This window comes from Balaenoptera acutorostrata, chromosome 11 (genome assembly GCF_949987535.1).
Source record: "Balaenoptera acutorostrata chromosome 11, mBalAcu1.1, whole genome shotgun sequence".
NCBI classification, from domain to species: domain Eukaryota; kingdom Metazoa; phylum Chordata; class Mammalia; order Artiodactyla; family Balaenopteridae; genus Balaenoptera; species Balaenoptera acutorostrata.
In genome coordinates this window covers 64,532,534-64,552,023 of record NC_080074.1, presented here as the reverse complement: position 1 = coordinate 64,552,023, position 19,490 = coordinate 64,532,534, and the positions used below count along the sequence as shown (strand labels likewise).

Sequence of the window (19,490 nt, the reverse complement as noted above, 5' to 3'; positions counted from 1 at the left end):
ATATGCAAAGTACCTATATAGAGAGTACACCCAAGCCAGTATATTCCTTTTATTTATTTATTTTTTAATTGAAGTATAGTTGATTTAGTGTTGTGCCAGTCTCTGCTGTACAGCAAAGTGACTTGGTTATACACATACATACCTTCTTTTTTTTTTATACAGTAGAACCTTGTTTATCCATTCTAAATGTAATAGTTTGCATCTACCAACCCCAAACTCCCAGTCCATCCCGCTCCCTCCCCCTCCCCCTTGCAAGCCAGTATATTCTTAACAACTGATTAAAATTTACTTTTTCCATCTGAATGAAAGTTCACCATGTTTTGCACATGTAAATTTGATTAATTTGGCATGTTTTGGGTAGAGAAAAATGCGGATTTTTGTGTGTGTGGTAGCCAGAGGAAATTACCTTTCCTACATGTTCATACTTTTCTCTTAGTATCATTTAATTTGCCAAATTTCATGAGTTTATTTTGTTTTCAGGCCTGGAGTTCCAGGGGCACCTTTGCCGGGAAGAGCCATTCTCTCCATGAATGGATTGAGCTATGGAGTAATACGGGTCAATACTGAAGATAAAAATTCAGCACTGACGGTTCAGGATGTGGGACATGTAATGCCCGGGGGTGAGTTCTCAGGAGCACCATTTGGTGTTTCATGAAGATTCGTCTTTAGAGATAGTGGAGCCTGATAAAATATGAGATCCAAAACCAGGAATCCAAAATTTAGTACTAAGTCGCTTAATTTCTCAAAGCCTCTCTAAGAGTTAAGTGATTGTAATCATACTTATTTCCAGCAGAAATTGGATGATTTAATTGTGAATGTTTCAGTTACAGTTGTTCACATGGAAAGCTAAGTACTGAGTGATACTAAAGTTGTCCGGTTTTCACTGTAATTGCCAAGACGATGGGCTGGCAGAAAGTTAAGAGTACATTGCTTCCTGCGTGTTTGAATTTGATCTGTGTAAGGGTAAATTAATTTAACCTGTTTCTTTGGACTTTGCAGTCATTTTTAATAAGTTACTGTCTTTAAAAGCTTCGGTCTGCATCTATTGTATGTTTTATTTGCTGAATTTAAAAAATTCTTTATTATCAGGGATGAAAGATGGAAATTTCAGATATACCTATGTAGCGTCAGGTCTGTTTTTAACATTCCTGTTTGGTATTCTTACTTAATGCCACTCAGTGAATGCAAAACTTTCGTGGGTTCACAAGGATGAGGCTGTATTTTCGAAGGTTTTCCAGACTGTCCCTTGACTATGCTTTCTGTACACTAGGGACGATGTGCATTGTGAGGCCCGATGGACCTCCCCAGCTCTGCAAAACAGATGAAATTGGAGAAATCTGTGTCAGCTCCAGAACAGGAGGCATGATGTACTTTGGGCTTGCTGGTGTGACAAAAAATACATTTGAGGTACGTGACGTTAAAGTTTCATGGGGAATGTGCTGCATGAGGTCAGTGTCACTAGGGCAGCTGAGCTGGCTGACGGGAAATAGCACAGCGTAGCTGTTGGGAGTGTGTGCTCCAGAGCTAGACTGCCCGAGGTCCAGCCCTGACTGCCGTGCGCTAGTTGAGCTGCTTAACCTCTCTGTGCCCCAATTTCCTTCTTTTTAAAATGTGAGTAATGATAGTATCTACCATAGGAATGTTGTGAGAACTAAATGAGTTAATGTTTATAGAGTGCTTAGACCAGTACCTGGCACACAGGAAGTGCCCTTGTTTATCTCTTACATATATAAAGAGTAGGAGGCCTCACAGAAATTCACCCTGGTGAATGTGCCATGGTTTGAGCGTTGTAAGACCCAAAATTTAATTCTGAGAGTGCAGTGAGAATGGATCCATCTCTCAAGAGTAGACGCGAGTTAACCACGCTTGTAAAGACTGATGTAAACCAGAATGCCAGCTTCCTAATGAAAAATGAAAACCTGGCTTGTCACGGGGGCAGACTGTTGCCGTTATTCAGTCTTTCAGTGAGAGAAATATTTATTGAGCACCTTCTGCATGTCTGGCACTATTCTCCATGCTTGTGGTACATCAGGAAAATACATAAAACTCAAATAGCTCATATTTCAGTGGAACTAGCACATCGTTTTTCTTCAGGCAGTTCTGCTTGTGAAGCCAAATTGTAATGAAAGTTTGCCTGGTGAGCCTGGAAATCAGAACAGGCATAATTAATTGTCTGTATTTCCTAATTGGGATTAACCTGCCACGTACCTTTTAGGGAAAAGAGAACTCCAGTTTATGGGCCATGTCCCCTTCACACTAGACAGGGCTTATATGACCACTGCCAATTTTCAGTCTTTGAGCTTTCCTTTTCTATAACCTAGACTAGTGGTTCTCAGTCTCAATATGGCAGGTCACATCTGTCTACCATCCCACTTGAAAGTCAGTGCATGTAATTATGTAATAATAGATGTAAATGGCAGGAGAGTGTTATCTGTATGTGTGGTGTGATGTGGTGGCTGAAAAAGGCTCCATCATCTATGTTTATACAGCCTAAAATGGTATAATATAAATTACTAAATGTCTATTATTACCACCACCACCATCATCATCATCATCACCATCACCATCACCATCACTACTACATTCTTGGCCTACCTTCAAAAGTTGTGACCAATTCATAAACTCTTAAAGCACATGTTTACTGCCATTCTCTTGGTTTACTTTCACAGGTGACTAATTATCTCTGCTGAGTTTTCATACATTTTACTAATTTAAATCTCACCTTATTTCTCTTACTTTTAAGTGCTTGGACTACATATGTTTCCAATATCTGAGTTTTTCTTCATTGCATTTTCCTTATATAAATAAGATCTTCAAGCAGTGTTTGAAGATACTAATAATATTTTATTATGTTGCCTCCCCTGGGAGGGCAAGTGCCTAGCTAAAATTCTCAGATTTGTTACTAAGCTGCTAGGTCCATAGTGATGAAGAAATTTTGAAATCTGCAGGATAAATTTAATGACAGTGAAGTACAATAATAATACTAACCAAAAAAGGAGAAGAAAACTGTTGCACTGGTTTTGCAAATTAAAGTTTCTAATATTTTTCTTTCTGGATTCTTATATTTAAACCCTGAGAGAATTTTTCAATGTGGTTAACACCTCACTAGAACAAAAGATCTAAAAATAGCTGCTTAGAAAATAAAAGTGTATTTTAAAAATAAGCTACTGGTAGGGAATTCCCTAGCGGTCCAGTGGTTAGGACTCCTTGCTTTCATTGCTGAGGGCCCAGGTTCATTCCTTGGTTGGGGAACTAAGATCTCACAAGCCGTGTGGTGCAGCCAGAAAAAAAAAAAAAAAAAAGCTTCTGGTGAGAAAAACTTTGCAACACATATGAATGCAAAGAGCTAATTTTCCATTGTCATCTCTTACTAGCTATTTGATATGAGGCAAATGAAACTCTGTGCCTTTCTCATCTGTAAAATGAAAATATTAATTCTGTTTCATAGGGTTTTCTTGAGAATTACCTATATTTACACCTGTGCCTGGCACATGATAGCCATTTTATAAATGTTAGCTCTTGTTATAGTTGTTCCCTGTGTAAAAAAAGAAGTCTTAAAAATTAAAGGGAAAAATCCAATCAAATAGAAATAATAGACAGGAGGTATGACCAGTCTATTCACAAAAGAAATACAAATGGCCGGTAGACAAAGGAAAAGAAATTCATCCATGTTAGCAATAAAGAAATGCAACTAAAATAACAGTGGGATTTCTTTTTTTGCCTACCAGATGGGCAAAGTTTAGAAAAATTGATAACATGTAATATTAGCCAGATTATGGGAAAAACATTCTAATACGGTATTGGTGGAGTGTAAATTGCTATAATAATTTCATAGGACAGCCTGTTAAAATTGAAAAGACTCATGCCTTTTGTACAAATGCACAGAAATATGTACAGCAGTATTCAGCAAAGCACTGTTCGTAATAGTGAAAAATTAGAATGACCTACCTAGCCAGAAAGACTGGTTACATTCTAATAGTGCTAATTCTGATGGTTTCCTGAGTACCGACTCTAGGCCAGGCACTGTGCTTGCATCTACAAATCTATTTATATTCCCTTGATCTTTACCCTAAGCCTGTGATAGGCATTGAGAGTTCCATTTTATGGCTAAAGAAACTGAGGTTTAGAGAAATGCAGGAACCTTCCCAAGGCCCACATTACTAGTAAGTGGCAGAGACAGACATTGAACTTACATCTGACTCCAAGGGCTATGTTATCTCATTCCCCCATGTGATAGTATATTATAGAACTCTTGTACAAAGAGAGCTAGATTGACTATTACCAACTTGTAAAGCTATCCAGAATACATATACTATACGAAACATATAATATGTGAAAAAGCAAGTTACAAAATAGTATATATAATATGATCCCTTAAAAAAATTCTTAGTATGTTAATATGTGAATCTAAAAAAGTCTGGAGAGGTAAACAACAAATTATAAATGTTTGTAATGTCTTAAGCAGGTGGGATTACTGGATTCACTATTTTTTATAATTTTAGTTTTCAACAAGCATGTATTACTGTTTTATTTTTTTTGTTAAGACTTTTTAAAAATCAAATACTTTTTTTTTTTAAGCTAACATTTTCACTTTCTGCTGTCTTTTAGGTGATTCCACTGAATTCCGCAGGCTCTCCTGTTGGGGATGTACCGTTCATCCGGTCGGGATTACTGGGGTTTGTAGGGCCAGTAAGTGACACTTTCATATTTGTTTTGGTGCATCTGATCCAAATATTTGTACTTTAGTTCACAGAACAAATTCTTCTTAGTCCAAGAGTATTACAGGGCCGCTTAACTTATATTTAGAGCAGTTCCTGTAAAAATGTCATAAAATGAGTAATGTTTATTGCTCCAGTTACCCAAATTCATTTTATTCCTTCAAACTAAGACATTATCTTTTATTTTCAAAACTCTTTTCACTTCTTCTTCCTATGTTGCATTGATTTGATTAATATATTTCAGTAAGTTAGAAGAGTGCTGAAAAAGTTACCTTCAATAGCAAAGGGAAACCATAATAGTGTACAAATCATTTTCATACAGATTATCAGTACTACACCAGGTGTAACAGTAAATTCTCTGAATGAAAACAATTCGTTTATCAGCAGATGGTATTTACAGGCATTGGGTTTACAGAGACAATTAGGTTACAAAACCTGTTCTCAAAGAGCTCACAGTTAGTTTCATGAGCCGGTGAGGAAGGCAGAGAGGCAGAGCATGAAGGGCTTTGCATGACATAATGGGAAGTTTGGATTTTATTTTGTAAGTAATAGACCTTCATTATCATAGTTGAGCCCACATACCTCCCTCCATCTCTTAATTACCTCCTTACCCTCTCTTTTTTCTCCTCATAACAGTTCAAGTTCTATAAGAAAAGATCTAATTTTATTTTATTTTATTTTTTTTTTTTTTAATTTTTTTTTTATAGCTACTTTATTTATTTATTTATTTATTTTTGGCTGTGTTGGGTCTTCAGTTCTTGCGAGGGCTTTCTCTAGTTACGGCAAGCGGGGGCCACTCTTCATCGCGGTGCATGGACCGCTCTTCATCGCGGTGCGCGGGCCTCTCACTATCGCGGCCCCTCCCGTTGCGGGGCACAGGCTCCAGACGCGCAGGCTCAGTAGTTGTGGCTCACGGGCCCAGATGCTCCGTGGCATGTGGGATCTTCCCAGACCAGGGCTCGAACCCGTGTCCCCTGCATTAGCAGGCAGATTCTCAACCACTGCGCCACCAGGGAAGCCCTCTAATTTTATTTTATTTCTTCCCCACCATTTATGGGTGACAGTGGGGTTGAGGACATACCTCTAAGAGAATCACTCTTCTAGAAAGAGACATCTACACCTACTGTCTTGACTTCTTCACTCAGCACCAAGAAATTCTCAGAGACCCGGCTGCTTTTAGCTTCCACTCCACTATTGAGGTCCAAGATGGAGCTCCAGCCATCACATCTGCATTCCAGGAAACAGGACAGAAGAAAGGGTGTAGTCCTACTATCTCTTAAGAGAAATTCCCTGAAGCTGCTGAGCAACACTTCTACTTATATCTCGTTGTTCTGAACTAGTCACCTGGCCACACATAGCTGCAAGGGAGGCTGAAATGCAGGCTTTATTTTGGTCAGCCATGCCCAGCTAGAAATTCTACTGCTGTGAAAGAAATGGAAAAATAGATGTTGGAGGACTAGCAGTGACTGTCTTGTTCTCTTTATTCACTTCCACCGTAGGACTTTTCAGACTGTGTTGAAAATGGCTGATTTCCTTCTGTCTTCTGGGATGACAGAAGGATGGGCCAGTAGCTTCTTGAGACTAGAGATTATGTCTTACTTACAAAGCCTAGTCAGTGTACGGCCTAGTCAGTGTATGGCACTACATTGTGCTTAGTAAATCAATTAGTGACATTCAAATGGAGATGACTACTAGATAATTCAATATACGTAAATGGTCCAAAAATTTAGGAATTCTATAATGAATGGGAAAAGTTAATTTATTGCAAATGGGTCTGGGAAAATTATTGATAAAAATTATATGAAATAATAAATAATAGAATTATTTATACAGTGATGCTTTGAGGACAGCAGACTTTGACAGCAGACTTTCCTGCAGCTCGGTTATTTTTTTTGGAAAGGAGAGGCTCCTACAATTCCTTAGACCTTTCTTTATTAACTTATTTCTAATATTACCGGATGGAAACGTTACCCTTATAAATCTGAGACATTCATTCTCACATTAAAACTGTTTTACTCTCTTCCTAATTCCAGTGTTAAATGGTCTAACAATTTTCCCCTCTGCATCCATCCCGTGAATAAGTACAGAAAATGAACTAACACATAATCATGGCTGGGAAAATGAACTGTGCTCATTTGGCATCCTAGTTGCTTTCTTATAAAATTCCTCCCTGGGACTTCCCTGGTGGTCCAGTGGTTAAGACTCCACACTTCCACTACAAGGGGCACAGGTTCGATCCCTGGTTGGGGAACTAGGATCCCAACATGCCTTGCAGTGTGGCAAAAAAATAAAATAAAATTCCTCCCTAAGAATGAATATGGGGCTTCCCTGGTGGCGCAGTGGTTAAGAATCCGCCTGCCAGTGCAGGAGACACGGGTTTGAGCCCTGGTCCGGGAAGATCCCAACATCCCGCGGAGCAACTAAGCCCGTGAACCACAATTACTGAGCCTGCGCTCTAGAGCCTGCGAGCCACAACTACTGAGCCTGCGCGCCTCAACTACTGAAGCCCGTACGCCTAGAGCCCATGCTCCGCAACAAGAGAAGCCACCCCAATGAGAAGCCTGCACACTGCAACGAAGAGTAGCCCCCGCTCGCTGCAACTAGAGAAAAGCCTGCGCACAGCAATGAAGACCCAGTGCAGTCAAAAATAAATAAATAAATAAATTAATTAATTAATTAAAAAAGGATAAATATGAATGGATTCCCTTCTTATACACTATTAAGACCGCATTAATTGTAAGATGCCACTGATTCTGAGATGTCGAGATGTGAAACACTTTTTTATTTCTGCTTTTTTTTTAAAAAAAATTTAATTTATTTATTTATTTATTTTTGGCTGTGTTGGGTCTTAGTTTCTGTGTGAGGGCTTTCTCCAGTTGTGGCAAGCGTGGGCCACTCTTCATCGCGGTGCGCGGGCCTCTCACCATCGCGCCCTCTCGTTGGGAGCACAGGGTCCAGACGCGCAGGCTCAGTAATTGTGGCTCACGGGAAACACTTTTTTAGAATCCATAAAATACGATATTTTCTTTCCTACAGTTTTTATGAGATTTATTTCAAGGCAGGAAGTAAAATGTCTGTTTTGCTATTTAAATTATGTAAATCATTGTTACCTTTCAGGGCAGCTTGGTTTTCGTGGTTGGAAAAATGGATGGGTTACTGATGGTTAGTGGTCGAAGACATAATGCTGATGACATTGTTGCTACTGGATTGGCTGTTGAATCAATAAAGACTGTTTATAGAGGAAGGTGAGTAGTACAGAGTTCAAAGGTTAGCACTTCCGGTGGGATCTAAAGATATCTTTATAGGGTGATTTGAGTGGTATTCTGTAGATGCTCTAGATTAGGTTGTTTCTGATTAAGTGTAGCAGAAACCAGGCTTTGATTATTTATCTTAAAATGTCTGGTTCTTTGGCTGTAATTGAGAGGCTGTAACCATATCCTGTATTTCAGTTTTTAATTACTACTGTTTGTTGAATCCTGAAGACTGAGGAGATTTCTGAAACACTGAACTTCCTACATTCCTTCAATACAGAAGTCGCCCCATTCAGTCTAATTGAGATAGATGCTACTCTGTAGGAGTTTACATCTAAGAATTGTTCTCTTACTTCACGCTAAATTATTACCATTTTAATGTAGAGATTGACATAGTACATAAGTGCTAATTTCAAATTCCATGGATGAAGTCAATTAGATATCCTTTTTTCTTTGCTTATTAACTCAAGAAAAGATATTTGGCATATATTTGAGTAATTGATGTCCTGTTCAGTAGTTTTCAGTCATGGATATATGTCTTTAAAGCAATCCTGGTGTCCCTTAGTTTTTCAAACAGTAGAAAAATTAAACCACTAGAGAACCAGTTCCTGAAATGTATAGTTTTTTGTAATGGTGTGGCTTCCTGTGAGATGTAAACTCCATGGGGCACTGGACCTTCTGTCTTTGGTCACAGTCACATCCCCAGCACTCAGCACAGCCCCTGGCACGCAGTAGGTGTTCATTAAGTATGTGTGGATGAAAGGAAAGAAGGAAGGGAGGTGGTCAGGCTTGCTGGCGTTCTCAGCCCTCCAGTGCCTTCGCATTACTTCATACGTTCATTCAGCAAGCGTTCATTGGGTGCCAGCTGTGTGCCACTGTTCTGGAGGCTCAGGGTGTGGCAGTGAACGGCACAGGCCGCGTCTCCGCCCGCGGGAACTCACGTTCTCGCTGGGGGAAGAGCAGGTAACCACATAGGGAGACAGATACTACGGGAGCTGGTGATGAGTGCCATGCAGGAAGGACACACGGGGTGGTGGCGCGTGCGGGTTATACGGGGAGTCTGGGAATGCCTCACTAGCAGGGGGGCGTTTGAGCCGAGACCTCACTCAGAGCATCCCCCTCCCCCCGCCTCCAGGTCCTCCGTGACCACCCGGGCGGGTCTGACCTCTCCCCACCACTCTCTGCTTCACCACCCTGCTCCAGGCACACTGGCCTTCTTGCTGTTCCTCAAACCTGCCAAGCTCGTTCCTACCTCAGAACCTTTTCGCTTTCCGTTCCTTCCGCCCGGAAACCTCTTCCTCCAGATCTCCGCGCGGCTCGCGTCCTCACCTCATTCAGGTCTCTGCTCCAATGTCCGCTCCTCAGGGAGGCGCTGCCCGCCCCCCACCCCCCACCCCATCCCACACACTGCTCCGCCCCCGCCCTGCCTCGGTCCCCCGGTGTATAGCGCGACGTGACATTATTTCATATTGTTTGTTCTGTCTCTGACACGCAAGCTCCACAAAGACAGGGACTTCGGCTTATTTATTGCTACGTCCCAATATTCACGACAGTGGTGCTTAGTACACGTTTTCTGAGTCCTCGTTTTGATGGTAATGATTGTGACGTTTTCTTTTCTAAACTACTCCTTCCTGGGCAGTGCGGTGGGGATGTCTCCTCTCTGTAATTCCAACTGAGCAAAGCAAATAGGACTGGTTGTGAAGGGAGTCCTGATGTGTTTGATCTGTCTCTCTTAGAATTGCTGTGTTTTCTGTGTCTGTATTTTATGATGAGCGCATCGTGGTGGTTGCGGAACAAAGACCTGACGCTTCCGAGGAAGATAGTTTCCAGTGGATGAGCCGTGTGCTACAGGTGAGCGCACCTGGGGTCTCTGTCGGGGAGGTTGACTTTGCTGTCAAAGGCAGCAGAAGCCACTGCTGAAGCATTTTCTTCAGTGGACCAGTTATGTTGCCTTGTTTTTTTTCCTGCCAGTAGCTACTCAAATATTCTAGCTACTGTTAGCAAAAGCAGATAATACCACACCTCCTTGTGTACCACAAAGTATTTTTCTGCTCAGGTTGCCAAAAACAATTGAATTTGACTTGCCCCAGCAAGTTCTTTCACTCTTTTGTGCCTGAGTGTTAACTACCCATGAACATTTTAACTGTCCAAATGTGGAACACATCTTTGACATAATCAGTCCCCATGTCAGCAGCTGCAGTCTTACTGCATGCTACAAGTGGTGCCTAGAGTGTGAGGAATCCAATATGAGCTGCTGTTCTTACTTTGAAGGAGCTTTACTGTGGAGTTAGAGATCTAGGTGAAGTAAACCACTAGGGAAGGAGAAAGATTTGGGCTCAGTATAAGGGAAATGTTTCTAGGGGAGCAGGCTAGAATGATGAAGAGAGCCTAGTATTCATTTAGAATCATACTTTGAATCCCAGCTCCACTCCCTACCACATAAGTGCCTTTAGGCAACTTACTTAACCTCACTGAGTTTATTTTCTCATCTGTAAAGTGGGGATAAAATTATCTATATTACAGAGCTATTGGAAGGTTAATTGATGGTAATTAGATAATGAAATATTTAGTGTCTACCTTCAGTAAAAGATGATGGTGATTATTATTAACATAAAAAAGAATAATCATAAGCATATCTCCAATAAGGAGTTTAGGGAGGCCCGCTCTATCTTAAATAACATTCCCTTTCACTCTCTGTCCCCTCACTCTTCTCTATTTTCTGCTTAGTATTTATCAGCATATAAGTGTCTTTATATTTATTGTTTTCTACATCCACTATAATAGAAGACCCATGAAAGCCAAGAGTTACTCTCCCTTGTTCCTGTTAGTCCAGAACCAGATAGCTATGCCAGCACATCATCAGAGTAGGCTCAGTAAATATTTTGTTGGATAAATGGATGGTCCAGAGAAAGCATGGACTGTCCTTACCATTCAACTTATATGTATTGGGATAGTTCCCAATGTCTGTAACTTGTCTGCTTGGGGCATTTGGATTTATTTACTGCCAGTTAGTAGTAATGTTGTAGAAATGTTGTAAGCATGAGATGAGTGATAGCACTAGATGACTTTTAAGATTCTTCCTATCTGCAGGGTCTGTGATTCTGAATTATCAGTTGGTATAGCATAGGCTGTTTATAGTGCAAAATCAGAGAAAGGAAAGAGAATACTGAAGATAGACTAGATAGAAAAAACTGTGAAGAAAGTGGGACTGGGTGATCTCTGAAAGACGGTTAATAATCAGACCTGCAAAGAGAATTTTTTTATACTGTTCATACTTTCACACACACTGCTTATTTCATTCAGAAAGAACTTTGGGGGATAGTGATAGAATCTTGTGAATTATGTATTTTTTCCAGTTACAGGAAGCAGATTTCCCAGGTTATTTGTTATTTTTCCCTGGAAAGCAACTATAGGAATTAAATGCAGTGCTAACTTACTAATCCAAATTTTTGTTAAAGTCATTTGGGGTCTGATTTGGGTGTGAAATAAGAAGGCATTATCTTTTTTTTTTTTAATTAATTAATTTATTTGTTTGTTTCTTTAATTTTTGGCTGTGTTGGGTCTTCGTTGCTGCACGCAGGCTTTCTCTAGTTGCGGCAAGCGGGGGCTACTCTTCGTTGCAGTGCGCGGGCTTCTCATTGTGGTGGCTTCTTTTGTTGAGAAGCACGGGCTCCAGGCGCACAGTCTTCAGCAGTTGTGGCACGCGGGCTCAGTAGTTATGGCACACGGGCTTATTTGCTCTGCAGCATGTGGGATCTTCCCAGGCCAGGGCTCAAACCCATGTTCCTTGCATTGGCAGGCAGATTCTTAACCACTGCACCACCAGGGAAGCCCAAGAAGGCATTATCTTATATGTAGCTTCTCTGCTTGGGGTACTTGGATCCATAGTAGAACATTAAGAACTCCGTATGTTCTGGTAGGTTAGAGCCCAGAGGTTGCTTAATTCCAGGTCTGTGTATGATATAAACTAAACACCCAACTCAACACCTTCTAAGGAACGTCGTCAGTGGATGACTTACCAGGTGGCGTATTTTCAGTGAGGAATCCAGGCTACACATGATGCATTTGCTAACTTCCTGTATATTCTAAGATACCCAAGACTTAGGAACTCTTCCAGACTTCCCATTTCCTAGTTTTCTCTGTTGGTTAGTGGATTAGTCTGAAGAATATGCTTTTCAAGTTTATTCCTCTGCCCTTTCAAGTCATTTTAATAAAAGGTCTTTTCTGTTTTTTATGACTCTTGGTCCATTCGTCTTCTCAGGCTGGATCTCCTTTTCAGTAAGATTTGTGGGTAGTACAAAAGAACCCTCTCAACTGGCATGTTTAGAAATGGTATTGATAGTTGGTCAGTTAGTTTTCAAAGGTGATTGAAGCAGAAAACCATAACAATGAGAAATTCTTCAAGTATTAAATTTTAACACAAAACATAACAAGTGTGCCTTCATTTGATGCAGAGGCGTGTGAGTGTGAGTTATACCAGTTTGAGTTCCAGGTCAGCTTACTTCCATAAACTACATCCAAAAGCATTGTCTTTGGTTTCTGGTTTCATTTCCTTTAAGTTAGACTGGAATGTGAGTATTTGAAAAGAAACTTACCTTTTAGAATTAACTTGCCCATTCCTATCAACAGTAGGAGTTCACCTCTAATGAGTCTTTCAAAAGCATAACGCTTCCTATTTTGCATTCATATTTTATCAGTGGCTATGATAGTTAATTATATGAGCACAATAACAAGAACAGCAGCTGTAAAAGGTATAGAAGCAGGCACAGCTGACAGTGAGCACACAGGTGTGTGGCTGGGAACAGGGGTGCACTGAGGGAGCTGTTGGCCTCCAGGACTCGGTGTGTGGTGGGCCTCACCTGGATGTTTTGCAGAGGGGATGCCTAGTAACCTGGTGAACCACTTAAGCAAGGGCTTACTTACAGAGCTTCTGTTTTGTTCATAATAAAAATACTGGGACTTCCCTGGTGGCGCAGTGGTTAAGAATCCGCCTGCCAATGCAGGGGACACGGGTTCGAGCCCTGGTCCGAGAAGATCCGACATGCCGCGGAGCAGCTAAGCCCGTGTGCCACAACTACTGAAGCCTGCACTCTAGAACCCACAAGCCACAACTACTGAGCCTGCGTGCCACAATTACTGAAGCTTGCGCGCCTAGAGCCCATGCTCCGCAACAAGCCACTGCAATGAGAAGCCCGTGCACCGCAACGAAGAGTAGCCCCCGCTCGCTGCAACTAGAGAAAGCCCACACGCAGCAGCGAAGACCCAGTGCAGCCAAAATTAAATAAATTTATAAAAAATAAATAAATAAACTTTAAAAATTTTTAAAAATTTAAAAATAAAAATACTTTGCCTCTGTTTAATTGAGCTATGTTGGACAGCTAAAATATTAAAAGAACTGAAACAAATTTCTAGGTTTTGGGCATTATCAATCAAGAGAGAACATACTGAGGCTTGCAAATCAGTATCCACCTCTGTCCATTTAGATTGTACTGGGTTGGCCAATACTTCACCACTCTACCATCACTGGAAGGATTAGGTACCTTTAGATGTATGGGATCCTAATAATCTACCAGATTCTAGACCTAGAATGGAGAGAGAAAGAAAATCTCTAGGGCTTCCCTGGTGGCGCAGTGGTTAAGAATCTGCCTGCTAATGCAAGGGACATGGGTTCGAGCCCTGGTCTGGGAAGATCCCACATGCCGTGGAGCAACTAAGCCTGTGCGCCACAACTACTGAGCCTGTGCTCTAAAGCCCACATGCCACAACTACTGAAGCCCGCGTGCCTAGAGCCCCTGCTCTGCAACAAGAGAAGCCACCACAATGAGAAGCCCGCACACTGCAACGAAGAGTAACCCCCACTCGCTGCAACTAGAGAAAGCCCACGCACAGCAATGAAGACCCAAGCAGCCAAAAATAAAATAAAATAAAACACGAAAAACTCTTAGAGTAGAATAATGCATTGTGTCAGGAGGATGTCAAATGTCGTAAAATTAATCTCACTGAGTATTTTTTTTGTTTGTATTTTTCTAGGCAATCGATAGCATTCATCAAGTGGGGGTTTATTGTCTTGCTCTGGTGCCTGCCAATACTCTGCCCAAAACTCCACTGGGAGGGATCCACATATCTCAGACGAAACAGCTCTTTCTGGAGGGATCGCTACATCCTTGTAATATCCTCATGTGCCCACATACATGCGTGACCAATTTGCCAAAACCCCGGCAAAAGCAACCAGGTAAGAATGCTGGCTTTGAAGACATGACATTAAAACTGTCACTTGAAGAAGCTGAATTCTCTCAGCATGATTTTTTTCTCTAGAGTTGGACTTCACAAAGATTATTAAGTAACATGAGAATAGTATCAGCTGACCAAAAGCAGAAAGGATTGAGATTTTGTAAAATAGCTTTTCCAGGTTTACTGTTGGCTCAGTCTTCTGAGTAATTCTCAGTAGAGTGCCTCCATTTTCCCTGGATGTAAGGTGTGGGGTCAAGGTGATCAGAATCCCACTGGTGGAGGTAGAATAAAGCAAGTCCTGTAAGGGAAGGTTCTGATAATAAGAATAGCTAGTTAGTTATTAGTTATTGAGGCTTACTAAAAGCCAAATATTAGCTATACATTTTACAGATATGATCCTAGAGCTTTGCCCTCAGCTGTGGAAAGTAAAGTTCAGAAAAGTTAAGAATTGTGCCCAAAGTCCTATAGCTGGTTAGTGACAGAGGTGAGATAAATAGCATGTTTTGCATTTGCCATATTCCTATGAATTCAAGATGCAAATAGAAGTATGTGAATTGCCATATGAAACAAGGAAAAAACCAAATAGTCAATTTCACCATTTTGCCTAATTTCTGAACAAACCTAGGTTGTAGGGCTAATGAGTAGGAGACTAAAGGCAGGAGTAATTGATTGATGGTCAGTCATGTTAAAATATCTATTCAGTCCAACATGAAGTCATTAAGTTTTATTGATGCTTTTTCATTTTAATTGAGAAGTTAATGAGAGCCTCCCAGTTTCTTGTATGCCTGGAAACACATGAGAGCCAAAACCTGGCCTTTACAGCTCCCACTGCTACCACATACACTCACACACACATACACATAGTGGGAAGATTAGGAAGGCAAAGGAAAGTATGGCATTTAATTATATTTCCATTAAGAACGCTTTTGCTGAAAGGTAAATATGATGTACAATAATAAAAGGTAAGCCTCTGACTCTCTAGGATATTTTTATTAGAATATTACAATGTTACTGCTTTGCAGTAGTTTTTACTTCAGTGATCTGGTGGCCGAAGATCATATCACATTTGGTTATATAGATGTTATTGTCAACTCGCCAAGTAACCTTATCTTAGTAACAGTGTGTATAGAGCTAAAGTATATATGATATTTATCAGTTTCTGCTAGTGGAAGTGAGAGTTTATGGAGGCTAATATTCTAAAGGGGCAGTTAGAATCAAGTCTGTACTAATCAAGAAATATATAAAAAGAAGTATCTTCATATTTCCTGCCTAAGTATCTGATGGATATGTAAAACATACAAATCCTTCTCCATCTCGTATTCTGTTATACTGAAGTCCTACATTCGTCATATGAGTAAAATCCTATTTTAAATAGCATTTAATCTAGAATTCCTTTAACAAAGCTTTCATTTCAGTAGATGCTTAAAGGATGCAACTCAGAGACATAGTAGTTGCTTAAAACATTGCTTTTGCTAGCCAGATTTCACCCAGTTTTACTAAATGATGAAACCTGTATAAAAGGTTTGTTCCTAAGTCCTCATAGGCATAGCATCCACCTGTCTGATGAAAGCATTAGGTTTGGGTTCTGTGTTTTTGCTGTCTGTTGTGATGGTCTGCTAAGATCCTAGTGGAATGCGTATGGGTCAGACCAAAGCAGCTTGAAAATTATGGCATAGGTGGAGCAGACATGATGTGGGGATAGCATGAGAGGTTGGGGTTTAAGAAGAATACAGGAGCGTGGAGATGGTTGGGAGTGAGGTAAAAAAGGAAAGGAGAGGAAAAGGAAGATAGAAACTGTGTTAAGGTAGCGCAGTAACAAAAATCTCATTGAGATGTCTGTTAAGCTATCGTGTAAAGAATGGGAATGTGTTAGGACTGGTTTTGGCTGCACGTTTCAGAAGAACATAACGGCTGCTTAAACAAGAGACAAGTTTTTTCTTTCTCAAGTGAAAGGAATCCAGAGCTAGGCAGTCCAAGGCTAGGATGGAACTGGCTAGGAACCCTCAGTCACTGTTGGTCCAGCTTCCCATCTTATTGCGCTGGCATTGTTATCAGTTAACTATTGTTATAGATGTGCTGCATAACAAATAATCCTAAAACTCAGTGGTTTAAAGTAAGAAGCATTTATTTTTCACTCATGGAATGTAGATCTGCTGAACCTGGCTGGGATCAGCTGGCCTTGGCTTGGCTCCAGGCTGTAGGTTGGGTTCAGACCTGTTCCATGTGTCTCCTCATCATGAGACCAGCAGCTACCTGTGCCATATTTTCCTCAAGGCAGATGGCAAAAGCAAGAAGCAAGCCAAACCATACAAGCACACTTAAAGCTTCTGTTTGCTTCATGTTTCCTAACATTTCATTGTCCAAAACAAGTCAGACCATGCCCAAAGTCAGTGGAGCAGAGAGGTATATACTCCTCTCATGTAATCACAGCAAGGAAGACTTGTAAGAAAATAAAACAATCTGCCACAGCCAGCCTTAGCATACTGCCTCAGGGTTCATTTAAGCTCCTGACCTCCAGCCATCAGTTCTACATTCCAGCTAGCAGGTGGGAGAAAAAGACAAGGGAATACCCTTCGCCTTTAAACATATCTTCTAGAAATCGCACATATTACTTACTCTTACCTATTATTCTCCCACACTAAAGAATATAGTCTTTATTCCAGGCATTTGCCCAGCTAAAAATTGGGGATTGTGTTTTTAAGGAAAAAGAGGAGAATAGGGGTCGATGACTAGCAGTCTTTGCCACTGGAAATTTACAGAATTTTGTGGAGAAAATAAGAAGACATATTACGGGTACAGCACAGTATCAGCAATTAGCCTCCTAGATGTTATTGCTTTCAGTAATTTTTCACTCTTTGACTCATAGTTTCAAGAAATGCACACAGAAGGACCTCAGGAAATTACTGCTGAATTATTTTTGTCATTTTAAATTACTCTGAAAAATTCACTTTTTAAAATGTCACGCCTTTATTAACTTTACAGTGTGAGTCCAGGAATGGGCAACTTACAGTCATATATACTCTGAGTCCTGCCTATATAAAAAAGGCTGTCTGCAACATAATATATCTGTTAACGTATTATGCAGTCTCTTGGGAAAGAATTTTGCATATTGTATTGGATTGGCCAAAAAGTTCCTTCAGTTTTTAAGTAAAAATAAAAGACATTTTTCATTTTCACCAAGAACTTTATTGAACAGCATATTCACCATTTTGTTCCACTACCTTCTGCCATTTTTCGGGCAACTTCATAATTCCATCTTCCCAAACCTTTTTCTTTTTGAGCAAAGAACAATTCCAGGTGCCTTTTACAGTCTTCCAGGGAATTGAAATTTTTTCCATTAAGAGAATTTTGTTAAGACCGAAATAAATGGAAATCTGAAGGTGCAATGTCTGGTGAATACGGCGGGTGAATCAGAACCTCCCAGCCAAGCTGTAACAGTTTTTGCCTGGTCATCAAAGAAACATGTGTTCTTGCCTTAGCCTGATGGAAGATGATGCGTTTTCTGACTAATTCCACTTTTCGTCGAGTGCTGCTTTCACCTGGTCAAATTGGAAGCAGTACTTGTTGGAATTAGTCATTTGGTTTTCCAGAAGGAGCTCATAATAGAGGACTCCCTTCCACTCCCACCATATACACAACATCACCTTTGGATGAAGACTAGCCTGTAGTGTGGTTGGTGGTGGTTCATTTCGCTTGCCCCACGATCTCTTCTGTTCCACATTATTGTACAGTATCCACTTTTCATCTCCTGTCACAATTTGTTTTAAAAACGGAACGTTTTCATGACATTTCAGTAGAGAATCACGTGCAGAAATACGGTCAAGAAGGTTTTTTTTGCTTAACTTATGTGGAACGCAAACATCAAAGCAATTAACATAACCAAGCTGGTGCAAATGATTTTCAGCGCTTGATTTGGATATTTTGAGTATGTCAGCTCTCTCCCAAGTGGTATAATGTTGATTGTTCTCAATTAATGACTCGATTTGATCGCTGTCAACTTCAACTGGTTTACTCAACTGTGGAGCATGATCCAGCGAGAAATCTCCAGCACTAAGCTTTGCAAACCACTTTTGACATATTCGATCAGTCACAGCACCTTCTCCATACACTGAACAAATCTTTTTATGCGTTTCAGTTGCGTTTTTACCTTTTTTGAAATAATAAAGCATTATACGCCGAAAATGTTGCTTTTTTTCCTTCTATCTTCAATATTAAAATGGCTACACAAAAATTCACCAATTTTGATAAGTTTTTTTTTAAATGCACACTGATATGACAGCTGTCATAATACAGTCTAACAAAATTGTTTCGAATGAAGTTAAAGACAGGTAAGCACTACTAGAGCCATCTTACGGAAAAAACCAAACGAACCTTTTGGCCACACAATACTTAAAATTTCAGTGGACATACACTTTGTAGATGAAAACTGTTTAGCAGAGTATTGGAGTACTTTACCCTTAGGGTGTGTTTTTTTTAGTTTAAAATTTTTCTTTAACTTTTCATTTTGAAGTAATTTCACTTACAAAAAAGTTGCCAAATAGTAAAAGAATTGCCTTATACTCTTTACCCAACTTCCCCACATATTTAAAAGTGATTCCATGATTTAAGTGATTTTGTTCCAGCTATTTCAGTACATTCATAATCAACAGATTTTGGCAATAAATGTTATTTAATATTAATCGAAGCATAGCATCAGCATTATTCAAAACTCAGCTGGCAATAAATTTTATGTTTTAGCCATCTTCTTAGTTTCATATGTTGGAGTCTAATCTAAGTGACCATCAGGAAAGGCATACAAAGCCCTAGCATTATTGAGAAAGGGAGAGTTTTCCTTTTTTATCTTGAGAAAGGGAGAGTTTTCACTTTTTTTTTCCCCAAGTGGCAAACCTCTGGAAAAGTTGAAAGAATACTGTAATGAACACCCATATACCTTCCCCTAGATTTAGCAATTGTTAACTTTTTTTTTAACTGAACTCTTTGAAAGGAAATTGCAGACATCATGACACTTCGCCCCCAAATATTTCAGCAGTGTATCTCTAGAGAACAAAAACATTCTCCTAAAATTTTCCTAATCAGCCACAATGCCATTATCCTATTAAGAAAGTTAACATTAATATAATGCTGTCATTTAATAACACACAGTCTATGTTCATATTTCTCCACTTGTTTATTATAGTAGCTGATTTTTTTTTTTAATCCAGTATCTAAAGTCACACATTGCTTTTGGCTGTCATGTCCTTTAACTTGAAAGCTTCCAAATCTGTTGTGTCTTTAAGACACGGACCTTTTT

General features: G+C 40.0%; 1 protein-coding gene across 4 annotated transcripts in view; it reads left to right on the top strand.

Moving 5' to 3' along the window:
* DIP2B (disco interacting protein 2 homolog B) overlaps nucleotides 1–19,490 on the top strand; it is a 246,157-nt gene that overhangs the window by 202,058 nt on the left and 24,609 nt on the right. For all 4 annotated transcript variants that reach the window (XM_057556293.1, XM_007179351.2, XM_057556292.1 and 1 more), the window contains 6 exons: nucleotides 481–620; nucleotides 1,271–1,407; nucleotides 4,609–4,689; nucleotides 7,836–7,963; nucleotides 9,706–9,820; nucleotides 14,000–14,201. In XM_057556293.1, coding sequence (XP_057412276.1) covers nucleotides 481–620; nucleotides 1,271–1,407; nucleotides 4,609–4,689; nucleotides 7,836–7,963; nucleotides 9,706–9,820; nucleotides 14,000–14,201 — 803 coding nt within the window. The remainder of the gene's footprint in view (nucleotides 1–480; nucleotides 621–1,270; nucleotides 1,408–4,608; nucleotides 4,690–7,835; nucleotides 7,964–9,705; nucleotides 9,821–13,999; nucleotides 14,202–19,490) is intronic.